Here is a 19,944-nt window from a genome sequence, read left to right on the forward strand (position 1 = left end):
TGCTAAATTTGGAGTCATAGAACCTGACTTTGAATACCAGTGCTTCTATGTCCTCCTTGTGTGACAAATCATTGAATCTCTCTGGGCCTCCATTCCCTCATCTTTAAATAAGAGCTTTGGGCTAGATAACCTCTAAAGGCCTTTCTAACTCTATGTTCAATGATACTGCCTATGATCATTAACCAGGCCTTCACCTCAGGTATTCTGACTTCAGACTGAGTGTTCTTCCTACTACACTACTTAACACATCATATTAAACTGGTCCCATAATGCTGGAACCTTTCTATTAACATGGAAATACACCAAGGTTATGTTCTCCCTGCTATGAATGCCTAATATGTGCTGAAATTATAAAGAGAGGCTAGAAGTTTTCAATTCAAAACTAGAAATAGAATCTGTCCTGCAAGACACCATGGCTGATGGAATTGTTCTAGGTTGGATGTTCCATTCTGCTGTTGCAAACACATGCTTTACCAACTCTGCCTTGCTAGTGCTTCTGCCAATGGCCCCATTCCTTGTCTTAATAGCTAAGTTCACCAGCTCTGGGACTAAGCAAACCAGAACTGAGGATGTAGACTTCACTTTTTAAGTTCTGGTTTGCTTCCAGGGACCCATGTAGGCACCTGTTCATAGAACCTCCAACCCATGGTTCCTCACACATGTCATGATGTGGTAGCCTCTTCGTTCAAAGTAATGCTGTCTCAGAGTTTCAAGGGTGTAGTACTCAAGCATGATGCTATGAGTTTGGGGAATGAGAAGTGAAAGAAAAGAGGCTATGCGGGGAATAGTGAAAAAGCTAGAAGAATATGAAAAACAAGATACTCTCTGCAAAGTGGATTTGGCCATTTCAATTTGATCCCTTCCTTTGGGTAAAGGGAACAAGGCCTTCCTACTCCTGCTCCTGCCTTCATCGCCCTTCTCTCTCTCTCTCTCTCTCTCTCTCTCTCTCTCTCTCTCTCTCTCTCTCTCTCTCTCTCTGCCTCTAGCTCTTCCTCCATCCTTACTGTCCTTTCCACTAGATCCCGTTTGCATTCTTTTCTTCCATCTTCCCCTCCCCACTCTTCCATCTGACTCTACCCCATCCTTTGAATAACTTGGACTTCTGCATGTATGATCATGTGCTGGCAAATTTCATCTCAAAGACTCAAAAAGGAGGTGCCAGGATTTATCATTCCAGACAGATGAGCAAAACAAAATCTCCCTCCCACCCTTTCCTGCTCCCAGCAGAGTTCAGGGGTATTAGTAGGGGCAAGTGGGAAGCCGGGACTGCCTTAAAATAGGAAATGGAGCCATCTCACAGAGCTGGCTCCTTTCTTCCTTCCCTCCCCTCCTAACTTCTCCCAGTCACTCCCATCAGAAATGAATTCCCATCCCTAACAGATATTCTTGGGACTTTGAGGGATTTTTACAGAAAGACTAGGGAACCCCCTTGCCAGGGAACTTCCCTTGGGATGTGGCTTCATTCCCTGCTGAAGAGTGAGGAGGGGGAGAAAGCCCTCAGGACACGAGCAGGTAAGGGAAGGGAAGAGAGAGGCTTGGAGGGTGTGGGGTGGGCAATCCTTGCCCTTCTTTTTCGTCTATGCCATTTGACCTTCTCTGCACTCTTCCTCTCCCCTCACCAATGGATCTTTCGCTATTTTTTTCGCCTGCTGTCTTTTTCCTCTCTCTTTCACACAGAGATTGGTTCTGATGAACATGCCAGTAGCTGAGGACATGACTGTCCATTTTACTTCCACACTAATGGCCCTAATTCGTACAGCTCTGGACATCAAGATTGCAAAAGGTAAAGAAGGGAAAGAAAGTGAAGAATCTCAGTATTATTTATGCAAAATAGCACTCAAAAGGAGATAAGGATATTCCCTACCAGGATGATATCATCATAACAACAACAGGTACTGGTAGTTGTACTGGTGGTATGGGGTACTGCTGAGCTGGGAATCATCTGATGGGGGCTCTTTGGCCAACCATCTGTGCCAGCTTAGGTAAGTGATTTCACTTTTAATGGGCCTCAGTTTCCTCATCCATAAACTGGTGGGATTGGACTAAATGAACTATGATCCCTTCCACTTCTAACATTCTGGGATTCTAATAACACCAATATTTTATTTAGTACTTTTGGTCCAAAGGTTTCAGAAAGCTTTGGAAATGTTAACTGGTAGGAGGTATGGTTATTTCCATTTTACAGATGGAGAAACTGAAACACAGATGCATTTAAGTGATTCATCCATGGAAAGTTGTTGAATCAATTCTAGAGCTGAGACAAAGGCATGTTCTTCTGACTTCTAATCCTTTGCCTGATCTGTTAGACCTTAATATTCAGTGTGTAGGAAGATTCATTTGATAGGGATGTGCAGAGTGAATTGGAAGGAAGAGATGCTTGGAAGAGAAAAATTAGTGGGGAGGATATTCAGGCCAATGGGAATGAGTTCCTGAACTATGGTGTGTGTTAGTTACCAATTGGGATTGAGAATAGGGACAATCTCATTTAAGAGTATAAAGAAGGGGACGATATAGTATTCTAAAAAGAATGTTGGTGAAGGTTAAATATGAAAAACTAGGATTAGAACCTGCCTGTGCTCTTTACTGCCTCGGTAGCCTTGGTCAGGATCATCTCCAACACCTCTTGCTGTTCTAGATCCCTTATCATCCCTCATTTGCCTTTCTTTGGCCACTAACACTCCGGAGCAATATCTACTAGAGTTCTGAGATGAATGTATATAATCTTCAAGGAGGAACAGATAAAATCTGTTGCTCTCTGTTAAAAATCTGGTTTGAATGAATTTACCTTGAGTTAAGAGCCAAGGGAAGGCATGATGTGGGTGGCACTAAATACCTGTGTCCTATGTTCAACTATTGAAGATGGAGAAAGACATTAGTCTTTATCATGGTTTGAAACTTCAACCTTCCTGGTTTTGCCAGATGTGCATCCATTTTTTAAAAAGGACATGAATAATGTTTGAGTTAAGTGGAAGGACATGCAGTCCTAGAATGAGATATAAAAGTTTATAGGTGAAAAGAGAGGACTTCAGCTTCTTTCGCTTCATTTTTCTTCCCCAGCAGACTGAGCCATTAAGGAGAAAATAGAAGATCCAGATTTTTAGGGCCTCTGCATTATGAAATAGCATATCCCTGAGTCATCAAAAATGAGATAAAAATGTATTCTGCCATGTTGGCAGAAAGACTTTGGTGCCACTCAATATTAAGAATTATTTTCATTGCATAAAGTGCCATGTTGATTGAGCTCCTACTCCATCTGCCTACTTTGGGGCCCTTGTCACTTCTCTGGGTTATTGGGATGTATTCTCTTTTTAAGGATAATTCAGTGGATCTATGGGGAATTCCTCCAACCCATCCATGCCTTCTCTTCCTGGGCCGTTCTCATATCTGTCCTCCCTTATATCTTCCATAGGAAGTTCCCCCAACCTGCTGGAGGCCTTGATCTAGATCTCTTGTCATTACATGGATACCAATGAAGCACCCAGGTTAGCCATCAATTGGCCCTCATTCTTACTTCATATTTTGATTACTTATAGTTCATTTGTTTTATTGTAGGTGGTGCAGACAGGCAGCAGCTAGATTCAGAGCTGCAAAAGGAGACCCTGGCTATATGGCCTCACCTTTCCCAGAAGATGCTGGATCTGCTTGTACCCATGCCAAAAGGTGTGGGATCTGCTCCTGGGGTACCCTTTTCATTGTGTTTCCATCATTCAAGCAAAGCACTTTCAGGGAAGAAGAAATCCTATTACTTTAGTAGGGGATGACAAAGATATTGAGAAAATGATCTTTTCAGTTAATAGGCAATAAAGATCTCCCTTTCTCTAAGTCCAGTAAGTTGATGTCATCTTTCTTAAGGAAGGGCATTATGGATAGAAATGAAATTACAGAAGGAAATTCCCTAAATGTAAAGGCTTTTTATCATTTAACACTTATGAAGATGCATCAGTGTAAATGTTGGACACATTCCTAATAGGAAAACACTTTGAAAGAAAACTAATACATAGACTAAAATATAACTCCAATTTACAGACTATGCCCCATATTTATACAAAGTTGAATTGGGGTGTGGGGCAGCGAAGCCTATATTAGAATCAATATGGCATTATTTGAACAATCTTTTGCATAATTGACAAAAGATCTTGCTGTTTTGATGTGGAAATTAGTGAATAGCATTCATTAAGTTCTTCAGTCCCTGTGCTTCAGAAGCTTACATTCTAATGGGGGAGACAACACATCTGGGGGAATGGTAGCTAAGGAAAAGTGTTTTGGTCTGAAGAGTCACAGAGATGGATATTAGTTTCATGGGACAGTCAGTTGACTGGTACTTTCCAGAAGCAATACCAAATTAACTTGATTACTATTCCCAGAGCAAGAGGTGCTTAAGAGGATGGCAAAGTGAAGCCTGCTTGGACTTGGAGACTGACTAGATAGAGTCGGCTTAAGTCAAAGAAGATAGCATGGCCCCAGGGTAGGACTTCCAAAGCTTAGTAGCTTAACCTTTCCAGGGTATGGCTCCTGGAGGTCTGACTCCAGCAACAAACATATCAAATAAATCATATAAACATGGTGGCATCATCAGGTGTCGTGATCTTATTCATGAGGTAGAACTCTGCAGAAATGCAGTATCATGTAGTGGTTTATGAAGCTTGTGAAAATTTCCTACCACTGTGTCTCTGTTGTCTTCTCACTGTTAACGTCCAAGTCACCTTTTTGCTTCCAGCCTCAGACTTGACAGTTGGGAAAATATATGCAGCCATGATGATCATGGACTATTATAAGCAAAGCAAAGTAAAGAAGCAGAGACAGCAGCTAGAAGAACAGGTGAGTCAAATATAGATATCTGTGTAGGCTTTGGGCAAGCACAGAAGGGCTGAAAGGAGTCACTTGACCTTTTCTATGAGGACACAAAGTAAATTCACAATGAAAATTGTCTGGTGTATGAAGCTGGCCATGAGAGTGATTAAAACACTGGAACACAAGGGCATAAACCACTGGAAATGAGTAGAATCTGAAGGCTCAGAGGCAAAGTCAAAGAAAATAGGATACGTGGTGGCTGTCCAAAAGCTGGGCACCATGGAACCAGTAACAATGAATCCTACTTCTTTGGCTATAATAGTAACTTAATTAGGCTAGTGGGTGAGTGATTGAGTTGGTGAGAAAAAGATCAAGGGGAGGAGAAAGCTAACTCTTTTTTTTTATTCTGCTCTAGGACATTTCCCAAATACCCTAGATGTGGAAAGAGCATTTAAGTGGTTTCTTTCTTATCCCTTTTCCTTTTTCACACAGAAAAATGCTCCCATGTTCCAGCGAATGGAGCCCTCATCTTTGCCTCAGGAGATCATCTCTAATGCCAAAGCCCTGCCTTACCTCCAGCAGGACACCCTTTCAGGACTGTGAGTAGAGAAGCTGTCACGTATTTTATTTTTCCCCACTCATTCCATTGTGAAGTTCCATGAATCTATTGTACTAAATCTGCCAAAGAAGTCATGTTGAATCAAAGAAGAATGAATTCTTTTTCTATAGACTTAAGAAGCAAACTTCAAGATCTCAAAATGGTTATCAGTGCGATAGGGAAAATTACCAAGTAGATTCAATACTATTGTCAGTTTCCCTGGAAGGGGAAAGAATTGGCACCTTAATTCTTTAATTGGAGCCCTGACTATCATTCTGTAACAGTTTTTTTAGCTTTAGATTCTATTCTTTGGTTATAATTATCATATAAATATCAGTGAAGCAGCAAGACAGAAGAGCACTGGAAGTTATGATACCTGAGTTCTTTGTTGTTGTTGTTTGGTTGTTTCAGTTACGTCTCACTCTTCATGACTCCATTTGGGGTTTTCTTAGCAAAGACACTGGAGTGGTTTGTCATTTCCTTCTCCAGCTCATTTTACCGAAGAGGAAACTGGGGCAAACAGGGTTAAGTGACTTGCCCAGGGTCACACAGCTAGTAAGTGTCTGAGGCTGGATTTAAACTCAGGAGGAAGAGTCTTCCTGACTCGAGGCCCAGCACTCTATCCACTACTCCACCTAGCTGTTCTTTGTCTAGCTCTGGTGCAAATTATATATGTAATCTTGGACTAGTCCCTTAGCCTTCATAGGCCTAGATTTTGTTTGTTTTTTAAAAAATCTGGACAGTGGTTGACTAGAGGTTCTCTAAGTCCTCTTAAAATTGCTATAAAAGTATACAGGTCAGCTAGGTGGTTCAGTAGATAGAGCACCAGCCCTCAAGTCAGAAAGACAGGATTTTAAATTTTTACTTCAGAGACTTTCTAATTATGTGACTCTAGGCAAGTCATTTAAACTCTGCCTTGGTTTCCTCATCTGCAAAATAGGGGCATAATACCTACCTCCCAGGTTGTTGTGAGGATCAACTGAGATAATAATTATGAAGTACTTAGACCAGTGCCTGGCACATAGTGAGTACTATATAAATGTTAGCTATTATAATTATTATTAATTATTATGGTTCTAATACCCAGCTAGGAAATGCAGGTTTCCTAATTGACAAGCTTTAATAAATCAAATGAATCCATTAAGAGGATTGTACTTCAAAGAAATAGCTCGTTATGAGATCAAATATCCAGAGCTAGAAAGGCCTGTAGGAATTAGAATCTCAACCCACTCGTTTTAGAGCTGAGGATGCCTAGACCAAGGGAGGTTAAATGATTTGCTTGAGGCCACATAAGTAGTAAGCGGTCAAATTGAAATCCTTACTTGGGCCCTGTGACTCTGGGTTCAATACTCTTCCCCCTGTATCAGGCTGCCTCCCACTAGGTAATAAGTGAAGCTTAAAGAATATCCTAGTTAATGAATTTGAAAGCATCATAGTATTATGGAAAGAACACTGGTTCTAGAGTAGAAGGACCTGAGTTTAAATCCTACCTCTGACCTTATCTTTGTGGCCTTAGACAAGTCACAAAACTCTGCAAAATAAAAGAACTGGACTAGATGGCATCTGAGGTCCATTTCAGTTCTGATCTGAGGTCCTATGAGCCTATGAATTTTCTCATAGTTACTTCATGGTCCCAGATGTTAGACTGTTATATCTTTAAGTGTGAACACTACTAATTTTAACGTGCTTTTCTTTTTTTATTTGAATGAAATGCCTTCTCACTATCAGACAATTATTTGGTATCCCTGGGTACATGCTATGGAAGGGTTTTCTTGTTAGTTTTAGCTAACTATGGTCCCATTTCTATTGGAACCTACAATCTCAATCCAAACTGCTCTGCATACTAGTTCAGTACATCTGTATTGTAGACTGCTTTGTCCTCCACACTGTCAAAAGGCCATTGCTATCAGCGTGGGAACTGGGAGCCAAGAAGGAATCCCAAGTAAAGCAAAACCAGATGCAGGGAAAAAGAGTGAAGACAGAGGAAAAGAGAGGAAGCAGTTAGATTTGAGTGCTGTCTGTTCATTTTATTGTAAGAAGGTTTGGAAGTCAACATTTCATAGACCAGTAAAAATTTGTCAAGGACCGGGGCCAATCCAACAAAGGCCATTAGAGAAACAGCTTTGAATGATGCCAACATCACAGCAGCTACCTGGGCAGACCACCATTGTTTTGAATATAGCATTTCCACTAACATAGCTTTACATCTCAATTGTTTGTGTTTTTGCTGCCTCTTAAGACCGTTCTTCTTTAAAAGGGAAAGAGAGAAGAAGGCCCATGACTAATAAACTCACACAATCACTTAATTATTGGAGACCAGCCCTGTGCAGAACAATGCACTAGACCATACTCTGACAACTACTGTTTGAGAATTGCTGCTCATGTGTACAAGTGAGCAGAAGTGGTCACGGGATTAGAATAATGTGTCTATCACCTCTCCACAAGAGCTCATTGGACACAAAGCACTCCCTGTCTGGACTTCTGGTTATCCCATCACCTTTTTCTATGAGAGTTAACTTACCCAGCAGGATCACTTCAGCCTATTTCCCATTAATTTACCTGCTCTACACACATGAGCATAGGTGAGAATTTTCTATTTTGGCTTACATATATCTAGATGTTGTACCCTATGGAAAAGTATTTTAATGTATTTTGTACTGCATACAGTAGTTTCCTTTATGGGTTTAAAAGCAAGGGAGAAATATTTCTCTGGACCACATAGATTATGGATGTTTGCCTCATTTTAGGTCCTAATTATCCAGAGAGATGAGATTGCATCACAGTACTATATATCCAGGGACTCTCCCACCAAATGGGATTTCTTCAGTGATATAATATTTGCCCAGAAGGCAGAAGGAGCCCTTATGTCTTCTTCCACATGCCTCTGATTAAAGCTCTTCCTAGGAAATGTTGGGGAAAAGATGAATGACATTTCATCAGATCATATATTAAGGATGGAGCTATCGGTTTGCTCATCCATAAAATGAAGAATCAGACTAGATGGCCCCTGAGGCCCTTTGTAGCCCTAGGTCTCTAATCTTAAAATGATCCTTAACTTTTAAAATCAGATATTTTCTTTTTTCAGGATCTGTGATTAATTAAGTGTGACCCACCTTGGAGGCAAATTTAAGTCACTGGTTCTCATATGGTCCCTTTTCTTCCTGTAATTCCAATAATAGATCATAGGACCTATGTGGATTTTTTTAAAATGCTGCTTGGTGGATCTTGGTCGTGATCTAACATTTTCTTTAGGCACGTAATCACCAGCTTCAAAACAAGCAGTTAAGGCTTTCTGGTGCATAGGGAAATGGTTGGGAGTTGTCATGTCCTATGTCCTTGCGTTATTCCTGGTAAACAGATAAACTCATGACCATCTCCTTACTTGATCTAGAAATTGGCATCAGTTTCCTGAACAGGTTGAAATGGTGGCTACAATAGTAAGTGGTGATAGTGGTTGCCAATGGGAGACAGATGCTTGTGGAAAGTTGCCTAGATCTGTTCCTCTTTGCTAACTAGCTCAGAATTATTCATCTCTGCTGATCAAGAGTGACTTGAGACTTCAAGCAGCGGACCTAATAACAATCACAACACTACAGGACTTGGAACTTCTTGCTGTTGATTCAAAAACCACCAAAAATATTCATTAACTTACTCAATTCCCATGCCTTATTCGTACTCCTTGCTCTTTCTAAAAAAAATCTCAGTCAAGTGCCTCACCTCACTAAGCTCAGCTATAAAATTCTTGCTGCCTATTCCGTGAGCAAAAAAGTCTAAGTGTTATGTCATGCCATCAAGAATGCTGACATAATAAAAGTATATCACCCTTTCTGAAACTGAAAAGTAATAATAATTTATATTTAATATTTCAACAAACTGTTCAATGTTTAAACAGTGAAGTTCTTCTGCTGAGTGTGAATACCGAAGAGAAATTGGTTTGCAATCTAACACTGGCCTCCCATATGGCTGGGTGTTATAAAGGATGTCATTTGTCACAGATACGTTAGCTGCCAGCAGAAGACTGCTTGGTGCCAAATGTAGGTTGACAAAAAAGGACTTTTCTTCTTTTCAATGTGTTTCCCATCATCTCTCCTAGAATCCTACAAGGCACCAAGCTGCCCACCATTCCCAAGGGCAACCTTTGCTTTTGAAAGAGCGGGTACTGGTAGTACTTTCAGCACAAAGCTTCGTGTTATTCTCCCTTTGAATCTGGCTTTTTCTTTCAGGAGCAGTCGGAGTGGATACCCATCTATGAGTCCACTCTCCCCCCAGGAAATATTCCAGTTGGCTTGCATGGACCCAAACCATGGGGAGTACCAGGAACAGCAATCTCTGGTGAATGAATGAGTTATATTACCTTGAAAATACTTATGGTTTCCTGGTCCTGACTCTCACTTTCAGGTTTTGTTTTCAGGACTATGATCTTTTGGAAGCACCATTTGGGGTGTCCAGCTGAGATGTCCCCATTACCCTTATGACCACTCCCATCTTATCCCAGCTGGACTTTTGGCCTATTCTCTGACCAAATGCTCATCTCACCATGACTTAAAAGCCTGGAACCCCTTTCCCTGCCACAAAATGGTATATTACTTCAGTTCAAGCTGTCTTGATATGTGCTACTGGACATTAAGAATGTAAATAAAATTAAGAAAAATAAAACCTCTTGTTTTATGGAGGTCTTGAGGCGAGTCACCATAAAGTAAGTGGCAGCAAGATACAATTAACAATAGCCGGTTGCTACTTAAAAGAAACTTCAGAATATCTTATACCAGTTCTGTTAGCAAAGCATTTCTTTGCTCCTTATCAGTAATTTATAATATGCAATGACTTTTTCTACACTATAAAGTACATTGAGAATTTCTTCTTCAGGGATTAAAGTCCCTAATTCATCTGGAATTTGAACCTAAATTAGTTTTTGTAAACAAGAATATTATTCCCAAAGAATGCACTGAATTAGGCTAGAACTATTCAGTTTTAGGGGAATCAGATCAGAGGTAAGGAGGGTGAGACTTCTTATCAGCTCCGATGAGCCCAGAGGATCAAAAGTCCCCTTCAGAGATAAACAGCAAGGAATCTTGGTCTATAACAGTAAGAACTACTCTCTTTGCAAGGTTCTATATAAATAGCCTTCCCAGGTGAATTCTAACTCATCCTCAACTTATGATAATTATAACTGGACTGTTTCCCTCCCTCCCTCCACAACCCACCTCAGTCTCTGGCCTGCCTGCCTTCTGAGTTTAGCCTAGCAGTGGCCTAAATGGATGACATATGATGGTTGTATCTGTAGTGTGGGGGTGTTTGTGCCTGATTTCAGGCATGTGTGTGGAAATGTATGCTTGATAAAATTGTACCTCTTAGAAATAGGAGAGATCTGATCTTGTCCCTAAAGACTCAGGCCGATGGAACAACTCTTTTCCTGTGACAGCTAAGAGAAGTCATGAAATATTCATGGTTGTGTGTGGGAGAAGATGGTAGCTATGTCAGTCACTCAGTGACTGGTCAGCTCTCCCAGAGATATCCAGGCATCTCCCAAAGCTACTAAAGATGGTCAGGTGGGAAAATTAGCTTCCATGGCTTCTTCCTACCCTTCCCTCTTAAGAGCTTCAAACCAAGACCCAGGGAATATGTTTCGTAGTTAATTAAATTCTACAACTTGTACATTTATCTGCCCCTGTTGGTGATATATTGAATCTGTTAAACATAATTCTGCAATGTATCCTTTCTTTCACAGGGTGACTTCCTTTATTCCACAACCTCATTTCCGTTGGCTGGCTGCCCTGGGCTGAGCCATGGCACCAGGAGCATTTGGATTCATGTCCATTTCATTGTTAGTGCTGGTGTCTGTGATTCCAATTCAGATGTCAGCCTGTGCCCCACAAACGCCGGTGTGCAATCTGACCATCACTGCCCATCACCCCACAGCCTACCCCCCTCCAACTTATGTCCACCTTCTGAGGCATGGCCCCAATATCCATGTATGTGTTTTATGTATGACATGTGTACATATGCATGTGTCTCTGCCCCACCTCTTCTCTGATAGAGCTCTGGTGTAGAATACTTGTATATTTGGAGTCAGATGTACGTGCTGTTTAAGACTGTCTAACAACCTCTTTCTGAATTCCTATTATGAACACACATTGCACCTCCACTGAAAGTAACCTTCACTAATAACTGAGGTCACAATATCCAAATGGTCACAGAGACTGCCTCGAATAAAACAGAGGATTTCAATGGTTCTCTGAAGTTATCCTCTCATCCTGATGATTTCAGTTCTCTATAGAAGAGGACCCATCCAAATTGGCACACCTTGTACACATACATTACTGCTTTACAGGATGTCACTTCCTAATGAAAAAAATAGGCTTTTCTAGGATTAAACTCCTAACAATATACATTGGCCTCTGGTATCCCTTTCTATGTTGATACAAGCGTACACCCTTGAGGCAATCATCTGTCACTTTCTGATAGTGAGATGTAGAAGCTACAGAATTTTTCCTTTTCTTTTTGCCAGGATTGAAACCCTAGTATCTTAGACTGAATTTAAGAATTGGCGGAATCCAGTCAAACTTTTGAACAAGAAAAGAAATCTTCAGATTTAAATCTTTAAAAAGCTTAACACCACAGCCAGATTATTAACTTTTGCCACATTTTGCAAGTATTTAAAAGCATTTTTTAAAAATTTTAAAAGTATTGAATTAAAATTTTAAAGTATTTAAAAGTACTTATCAAGAAATAAACTATTTTGCAAAAATACAGGTGCAATTACACACTGAAAGAATGTTGATATTTGACTTGCTGAGATGACTTTGACTTAATTATTTTCCCGTCAACTTTCTGTTGATAAGCTTCTGTATAGATAAGTTGGTCCTTGTACAGAGAACATGATACAGTACCAGGACCATACTAAAAGCCTTTCCATTTTGGTAGGACATGCCCAGATATTGTGTATACTTTACTGAAAGAGTATTTGAGGAGCTGTGACTACCTCTTTGCCCTAATGAAGCTTTCAAGTGGACTTTATTGGAGGATAAACACAGAAATGATTTATTCCATTGAACTACTTTGTGCACATGCGATCATGTACGCACACATGCACACACACACAGAGAGAAATTCCTAAATGTATTGATTCCTTCCTTTAAAGCCATTTCTGGTATGGTAGAGGCAGGATCATCACCTAAAAGAGGAGATGCACTAGGATTGAACCAAGTCCCACAAGCTTGGCTGTGTGTTTATTTCCAGGAGCCAGAGGTTAGTGAGTTAAAAATCGTGCAGCCCTCTAAACATGGCAGCTACCTCCCTTCGGACACCCAGGAGCATGCAGTATGTGGGAAGGCGTCATCTATGCCACGCCTGACTATGGATCCCCAGGTAAAATGCAACCACCACTCGCCCAATGCAATAGCAAGACAGGCTGTGATGAGTCAGTAGGCTTTGAAATAATGGTCTGACATTTTTCAGGTGAGATATTACCTTCCCATCAGAAAGATCTTTCCCAGGAGCCTTCTTTAGTTGATCCTGTTTATCAGGCACTGTGTTTCCAGCGACTAATCAAATAAAGCAACTTCCACTGAGAAAGACCAACCATCTCCTTGATGGGCTATTAACCACCAACAGTTTAAAACACATTGAAGATTCTCAGAATGCAACCCAAGCCACGTGGGAAATGCATTTCAGGAGTTTTCCTGCCTCTTTTTCTAATCCTTTTTCCCTTTCCTACCTTCAGTCTCCACACACACATACACACAGGCACATGCACACACAGAACTCTGCACTGAGGCCATCTGTCCTAAAACGGTGCGGCCGCATCTCATCTCTTTGTCTGTCCACCAGCTCTTTTCTTGTGTCTGTCTGTCTTACATCAAGTTTTGACAAACAGAGATGAGAAGTGTTTTTCTGTTGTTGTATAGGCTTTTGTTTTTTCCTGCTTTTGGGGGGTGGATTTGTTTTCTCATCTGTCACAAGGCAAAGAACCATGATTTTAATGGTTGAGCGGGGCAGAATAGAGAAGGTAATTTTGCCAGGCCAAGAGAGGCATAATAGGCCTTACTCCCTTTTTATGATAGGTTTGCTGTGAAGAACTCAGCTGACCCAAAGGCAGTTTCTCAGAAGGGGAAAATGGATGTTTCAAAACCATGCTGCCTCAATGACTCAGATTTTTTGTCCTAATGTGTCATAAAAGAGGTTCGAGGTGTTCTACAAGTCCAGGCTTAGCTGTTCTGAGGGATCGTTAGATGGGAATCCTGAATAGTGGTTCCTTGTATTCTGATTAACTTTTCCTCAGTACACTCAGCTTCTCACTTTCCTGAGCATTAAGCTAGCTCCTGGACTAGTTCCCCTGGTCCTATACTATGCTAAGATACTAACTACATCATCTGGTACTTCCTGCTCACTCAGCTCATTCTGAGCAAGAGTCCACAAGGGAAACTCTCTTTGAGGCTACAAACTTTGAATCTGCAACAATCCCAGATGTTTGTTGGCTTATTTTCTCTTTTCTCTTACCCATCCTGCCCTCTAGTAATTAATCTAAGCCCTGTATTCTCTTTGGGGTCATCCTTTCAGGTGGTAACGGACCCAAGCTCCATGAGGCGTTCCTTTTCCACTATCAGAGACAAGCGTACAAACTCCTCCTGGTTAGAGGAGTTTTCAATGGAGCGAAGCAGTGAAAACACCTACAAGTCCCGCCGACGCAGTTACCATTCTTCCTTGCGCCTATCAGCTCACCGTCTGAATGCTGACTCAGGTGAAGAATATTTTCTGGGTTCTGGTCAATTCTCTGACCAAAAGAGGTTTAGCCATTTCATCCATCAACGAGTCTCTTCCTTGAAGAACCAGTTCTAGTTTGGGGCCCATTGGTACTAGAACTGAATTCTTTCAGAATGTAGGAACTATGACCAAAGACAAATGGTGGTGTCAGGAATGTGAGTAGTTGCGGAAGAAAAAAAAAATTTCCAAAACTTTTTCCTTCTCATCACCTCACCCCTTAAATAAGTCTGAAATTTAATCATTTAACTAGATGCCTACTGTGAGAAAGATATTACAAAAATGAAAAATGACTAGTCCCTAAACTGAAGGAACCCAGGTTTACAGAGCTAGAGTTGAAAGGACACTTGAGGACATCTAGTCTAATCCCTTCATTTTGCAGATAAAAAAGTGGAAACCCAAAGAGGTTAAATGACTTCATTCAGTAAACCTTTATCAAGCACCTACTATGTATCAGGCACTGTTCTAAGCACTGGATTTTGCCTAGGATCACACAGCTAGAGAGTACCTAAGAAATTTACAGTTTAAAGGATATGACATAGATAGGTAGCATACAAGATAAAATAGGATAGTGGTGTAGTACTCTAGGGAAACCAAGGAAAAAGAGATTCAGAGAAGGCTGTCTGAGGTACATGGCATGGGAGATGGGCCTGAAGAGAATTTGGGGGATCATCATTTTAGCAGGTGGAAATGGGGAGGAAATCATTTCTATACATGAAGAAACAGTCTGCATGAACGAACAAAGGTCAGAGAAGACAGACCGAGATGATGATACAAGTGGTAATTGAGAATATAATTTCCTTGAGAGAAGGGACTGTTTCAGTTTCTTTATCTTTAAATCTCAGGTGTCTAACACAATACTCTTTCATAGAGTGGGTGCTTAACAAACGTTTAATTGAATTGGTTGGAAGTAGAGTGGATAAGGAGAGTAGTGTGAAATAAGACTGAAAAGGTAGATTGGAGCCAGGCTGAGTATGGACTTTATGGCCGTGGGAATTTTTAAAAGCTTTTTTAAACACGAGAATAACACAAGCAGACCTGTCCACTGAAAAGATGATTTTGACATCTAGTAGAAGGAGGGGAGTCAGGAAGACCAGATATTAAAATCATGCCCTAATAAAATTCTTATCTTAAAATCAGTTTATTTTCCTAAGCTGGGTACTCTATTGTTCAGATGTTTTCTAGTAGTGTCTGACTCTCTGTGACTCCATTGGGAGTTTTCTTGGCAAAGACATTGGAGTAGTTTGCCATTTCCTTCTCCAGCTCATTTTACAGATGAGAAAACTGAGGCAAACAGGGTTAAGTGACTTGCCCAGGGTCACACAGCTAGGAAGTGTCTGAGGCCACATTTGAACTCAGGGAGATGCATCTTCCTGACTCCAGGCCCAACGCTCTGTCCACTGTGTAATACATCTGCTGAACCTAATCAAAGACTCCATTTATCTAGTTATTGGAAAACCCTAGAATGATGAAACTGGATAGGAAGCTTGGAGATCACCTTCATTTTACAGAATGAGGAAATGAGGCCTGGTGAGATTGTGACTTGCCCAAGATCACACAGCTAGTTAATGACAGAGCTAGGACTAGAGATCAGGCTTCTAGATCTTCCTCCTGGCCTTTTTTTCTACTGTACCTCTTGCCGTAATTAGTTCATAGAAACTTTCTTCCTACTGCTGGTACCATCTTAACCATAAAAGATGTATGTTTGCATAAGACACTGAAAATTCCTGAATAGCATTTCTGGCAAACAAAAAACACATCTTGTACCCTGGGAGAATATGTCTAGTGTAAAAAGGAAGTGGAACAGATGGCATTCTGTAAAGTGGAAATATCACAAGCTGGAGACTTTCAAACTCTCCTGCTTACCCCAAAGGTATTTCCTTTCTGATCCTTCTTTGCTCTCAGTTATAGATCCCTTGTTGACAAGGGCTGAAATCACTCCAGGGGCCCAATTCCACATGACCAGTTAAGGTTTGTCTTCCCTTTTTGGGAGCTTCTTCATGTTCAGTTTTCTCTGTCCTCTTCAATAGGTCACAAATCTGATACCCATCGCTCAGGAGGCAGAGAACGTGGCCGCTCCAAAGAACGTAAGCATCTTCTGTCTCCTGACGTATCCCGCTGTAACTCTGAAGAACGGGGTGCCCAAGGTGACTGGGAATCTCCTGAGCGACAGCAGTCCAGATCACCTAGTGAGGGCAGGTCTCAGACACCCAACAGACAGGTGAGTATGAAAAGCTGGCACTTCAGCAAGAGGGACAGGAGGGTTGCATTCATTCTAGATACGTGCATATGTAGTAGTAATACATACTATCTTTGGTGATTGAGGTTCATAACTTCCTATCCTGGGGGTAACCTATGCTTCTGCAATCACAAGTATATATCACCCCAAACTGGCATATACAAAAGTAAAATATACCTTGCAGAAAACCAAACTATCCCCTAAAGGATGAATAGAATGCCATCTTGGTAATCCCAACACTACTGTTAAAGTTTAAGGGGACAGAGTCAGAGCAACAAGACTTCAGTGAGTCTATGTGAGACTCAGCCAATAGGATATCCTTTGGTTAAAAAGGTACCTTTGCTGCTCACAGAATCTCGGAAACTTTGAATTGGAATGGGGCACTTAGCCTAACCTTTACCTGACAAAGAATCCTGTCCACAGCAACCCCATCCAACCTTCACTAAAAGACTCAGGTGAGGGAGAGCCTACTGTTTCCCAAAGCAACACATTCCATTGGATGATAGTTCTAATTTTAGCAAATCTTTCCTTGCATCAAGCCTTGATGTGTCTCTCTGCAATTTCACCTTGCTCCTAATTCTGCCCTTGGGGTCCAAGCAGAACAAGTCCATGTTACAGCCCTTCAAATCCTTGAAGACAGCTCTCATGTCTTCCCTAAATTTTCTTTTCTTCAAGCTTTTCAACCATTCCTAATACATCATAACCTTAAGACCTTTCATCATCCTTGTCACCCTCTTCTTGATGCTCTCCAGTTTATCAAAGGTTTTTCTAAAATGCAACACCCAGAAATGAACACAATACTCAGGATATAGACAGATCAAGGCAGAGATTACATTGGAATTCTCAGCTTCCTTTTTCTGCTAAAAAAAAATAACCATTTGTGTCATTTCATATTTATTCCTGGTGAGAATGAGAATTCATTGTTCAGACCAGCCTATTTATTAAGTACAAAGCAACTTCATTGATCTATGTCTCCATCTAGTCTAGAATAAAGAAGATGGGGGGAGGACTACCAACTAGAAAGTCCACTCACTAGGCAGAGTTTCTCTTGTCTGATTCCAGAGTTTTATGCAAATAAAATTTGTGTCCCAGTTGTTGCCTCCTCACCTTCTCATCCGTGTCCCTTACCAGGGAAAAGTGGCTGATCTTGTAAGGGAACAGGGGAACAGGAAGATAATATTCCAGAGGCCCATTCATGGAAGACCTAAGAGTGTCAGGGAGACGGGACATAGAGGTCTGTGCAGAGAGTGTTATGTATTCCAAGTTGTCAAGCAGGGTCCATGCCCTCACAGTGGCCAATGAAAGAAAAGAGTTTCAGGTGAAGGTATTGTAGATAAACCAATGGCATCCAGCTGTCATTTGCTACCCAAACTAAGAGATGTTCAGAACTCCTCTCTACCCTGTAACATGATTTTTTTTCTTTTCCCATTCCTTTAAATGCTACATAACTGTGTCTTTTTCTTTTTTCACCCTGATCTCAAATGGTTTTCTGTGTGCCATTGGAAAAGTATGGATTTCTAACTGAGCTTTGACTCCTACAAAATATATTTAGAGTTAGTACCATTGGCAGATTGGACTAAGACTAGAGTTAAGAACTGGTAAGAAGATGATTTCAATCGCATCCATTCCCTAGTTCACCATGAGACTAGATCTCTGAACAAAATTCCAAGTGTACATCACCCCAAGCCTGCTTTAATCTGTGTCTCTCTCCTGATTTACAGGGTACAGGTTCCCTTAGTGAAAGCTCCATTCCTTCTATCTCTGACACCAGCACCCCAAGGCGAGGTCGTCGGCAGCTTCCACCTGTTCCTCCTAAACCCCGGCCCCTCCTCTCCTACAGCTCCTTGATGCGACATCCTGGTAGCATCTCCCCACCATACGATGGGAGTGAAGTTGGCTCCCCACTGCCCTCCAAGGCCCTGGAGGGCAATGATGCCTGCCTGACTGAGTCTTCCAGCTCACCACAAGCAAAGCAGAGTCAACACTCCACTCCCCAACGCTATATCTCAGAGCCCTACCTGGCTTTGCATGAAGACTCCCATGCCTCGGACTGTGGCGAGGAGGAAACACTCACCTTTGAGGCTGCTGTGGCTACCAGCCTGGGCCGCTCCAACACCATTGGCTCAGCCCCTCCCCTGAGGCACAGCTGGCAGATGCCCAATGGGCACTACCGGAGGCGGAGGCGTGGGGGACCAGGGCCGGGGATGATGTGTGGGGCTGTTAGCGATCTCCTGAGTGACACGGAAGAGGATGATAAATGCTAGAGGCCATGCCCCCCTCCGATGCATGCTCTTCTCCAATATGGGGGAAAACAGACCCAAAAAGCCAGTGGAGCCTGGGGGGAGGAAGAAGAAGAAAGGACATCATGCAGAACCAGTGAAGAAAAAGGAAAGGAAAATAGAAAAACAATCAAACCCACCAAAAATGATTTGATTTCCCTTTGCAAGATGGGCACAGCCATGGTTCTGTCTCCTTGCTGAGGGAGAGAGCAATGTGGGAATGTGGACAGTCATCTTCAAGGGAAAAGGAACATAGATATAATGGCTCTACTTCCCCCTCATCCCAACCACTTTGGTAAAGGCAATGGCTTTATGTGTGCCAGTATTGCCCTGAGAAGCTGAGAAAATCTCCTGGCTGGAATCTGGGGTCCATAGGAAATAGCCAACAATAGAGGAAATGCCTCCCTTCCTCTCCCTCCCACGCTCTCCAGCCATCAACACTGTCACCAGAGCAATCTCAATAGCATCTTGTGCTATCCCATGGTTTGCTCTCCACACAAGAATTTATGCCAAGGTCAGGAGTGCTGGATATCCTGTGTGGGAGGCAGGGAAGGAGAAGAAAAACAGGTAGGGGATGGCCAGTGGAAGAAGTGGTCCATGGTGCTCTGGCATGGAAGGAGATGGTTTCCTGAGTAGGAATAGTAGAAGTCCTATAGTTTATATCATGGAGGATCGTAAATTTAGAGCTGGAATGGACCATAGGGGTCATCTAGTCCAACCCTCTCATTTTTCCAGATGAGAAAACATAGACTAAAAGATTGGTTAAGTGACATATCTAAGGTCAGAAAAATAGTTAAGTGGAAAAATTGGAATCCGTACCCATCTCCAGATTCAGCAGTGCTACCAGATGAGACCCACTTATCTATATTGACATCCTTATAAACTGAGATATTGACAACACATACAGCTTTCTGGCTGTGTACATGTACCATGAGTCCATGTGCTGATGATAAACTGAGCATTACCCAGGATCTTCTTCCCCTCCTGGGTCTATAGTACAGTGGGCCAGTGTGGGCCACCTGTAAGGCCAAGATGATGGGTGTTGTGGATGTCCTATTCAGTGAAACCAATTGAGAGTGTCCTGATCATCCGTGCCTCTCCCCCCAGGGGGTAGAAATCACACTTAAGAGTGATCACTTGTCAGATAGTTAGACTTTTAGAAAAAAGGGAAGTAGATGTGGTTATTTAAACTAAAATAGCCTCCATCAGTAAGGCAATACTTGACTGCCTCCTATATGTGTGCACAGACACTACACCTGGATGGCGGGATTTTCTCA

At 41.7% G+C, this 19,944-nt stretch overlaps 1 protein-coding gene across 2 annotated transcripts in view; it reads left to right on the forward strand.

Annotated features, from left to right (window-relative positions):
• Nucleotides 1-18,741, forward strand: part of CACNA1E (calcium voltage-gated channel subunit alpha1 E) — a 405,658-nt gene extending 386,917 nt beyond the window's left edge. The window contains exons 40-48 of one of the 2 annotated variants that reach the window (XM_036756876.1): nt 1,678-1,783; nt 3,553-3,660; nt 4,718-4,818; nt 5,284-5,390; nt 9,613-9,721; nt 12,629-12,757; nt 13,949-14,129; nt 16,180-16,370; nt 18,110-18,741. In XM_036756876.1, the coding sequence (XP_036612771.1) occupies nt 1,678-1,783; nt 3,553-3,660; nt 4,718-4,818; nt 5,284-5,390; nt 9,613-9,721; nt 12,629-12,757; nt 13,949-14,129; nt 16,180-16,370; nt 18,110-18,652 (1,575 nt within the window). In that variant the 3' untranslated portion in view covers nt 18,653-18,741. The remainder of the gene's footprint in view (nt 1-1,677; nt 1,784-3,552; nt 3,661-4,717; nt 4,819-5,283; nt 5,391-9,612; nt 9,722-12,628; nt 12,758-13,948; nt 14,130-16,179; nt 16,371-18,109) is intronic. The other variant, XM_036756878.1, reaches the window with a different exon arrangement.
• The last annotated feature ends 1,203 nt before the right edge of the window (nt 18,742-19,944 follow it).

The sequence above is a fragment of the Trichosurus vulpecula genome, chromosome 4 (genome assembly GCF_011100635.1).
Source record: "Trichosurus vulpecula isolate mTriVul1 chromosome 4, mTriVul1.pri, whole genome shotgun sequence".
Lineage (NCBI taxonomy): Eukaryota > Metazoa > Chordata > Mammalia > Diprotodontia > Phalangeridae > Trichosurus > Trichosurus vulpecula.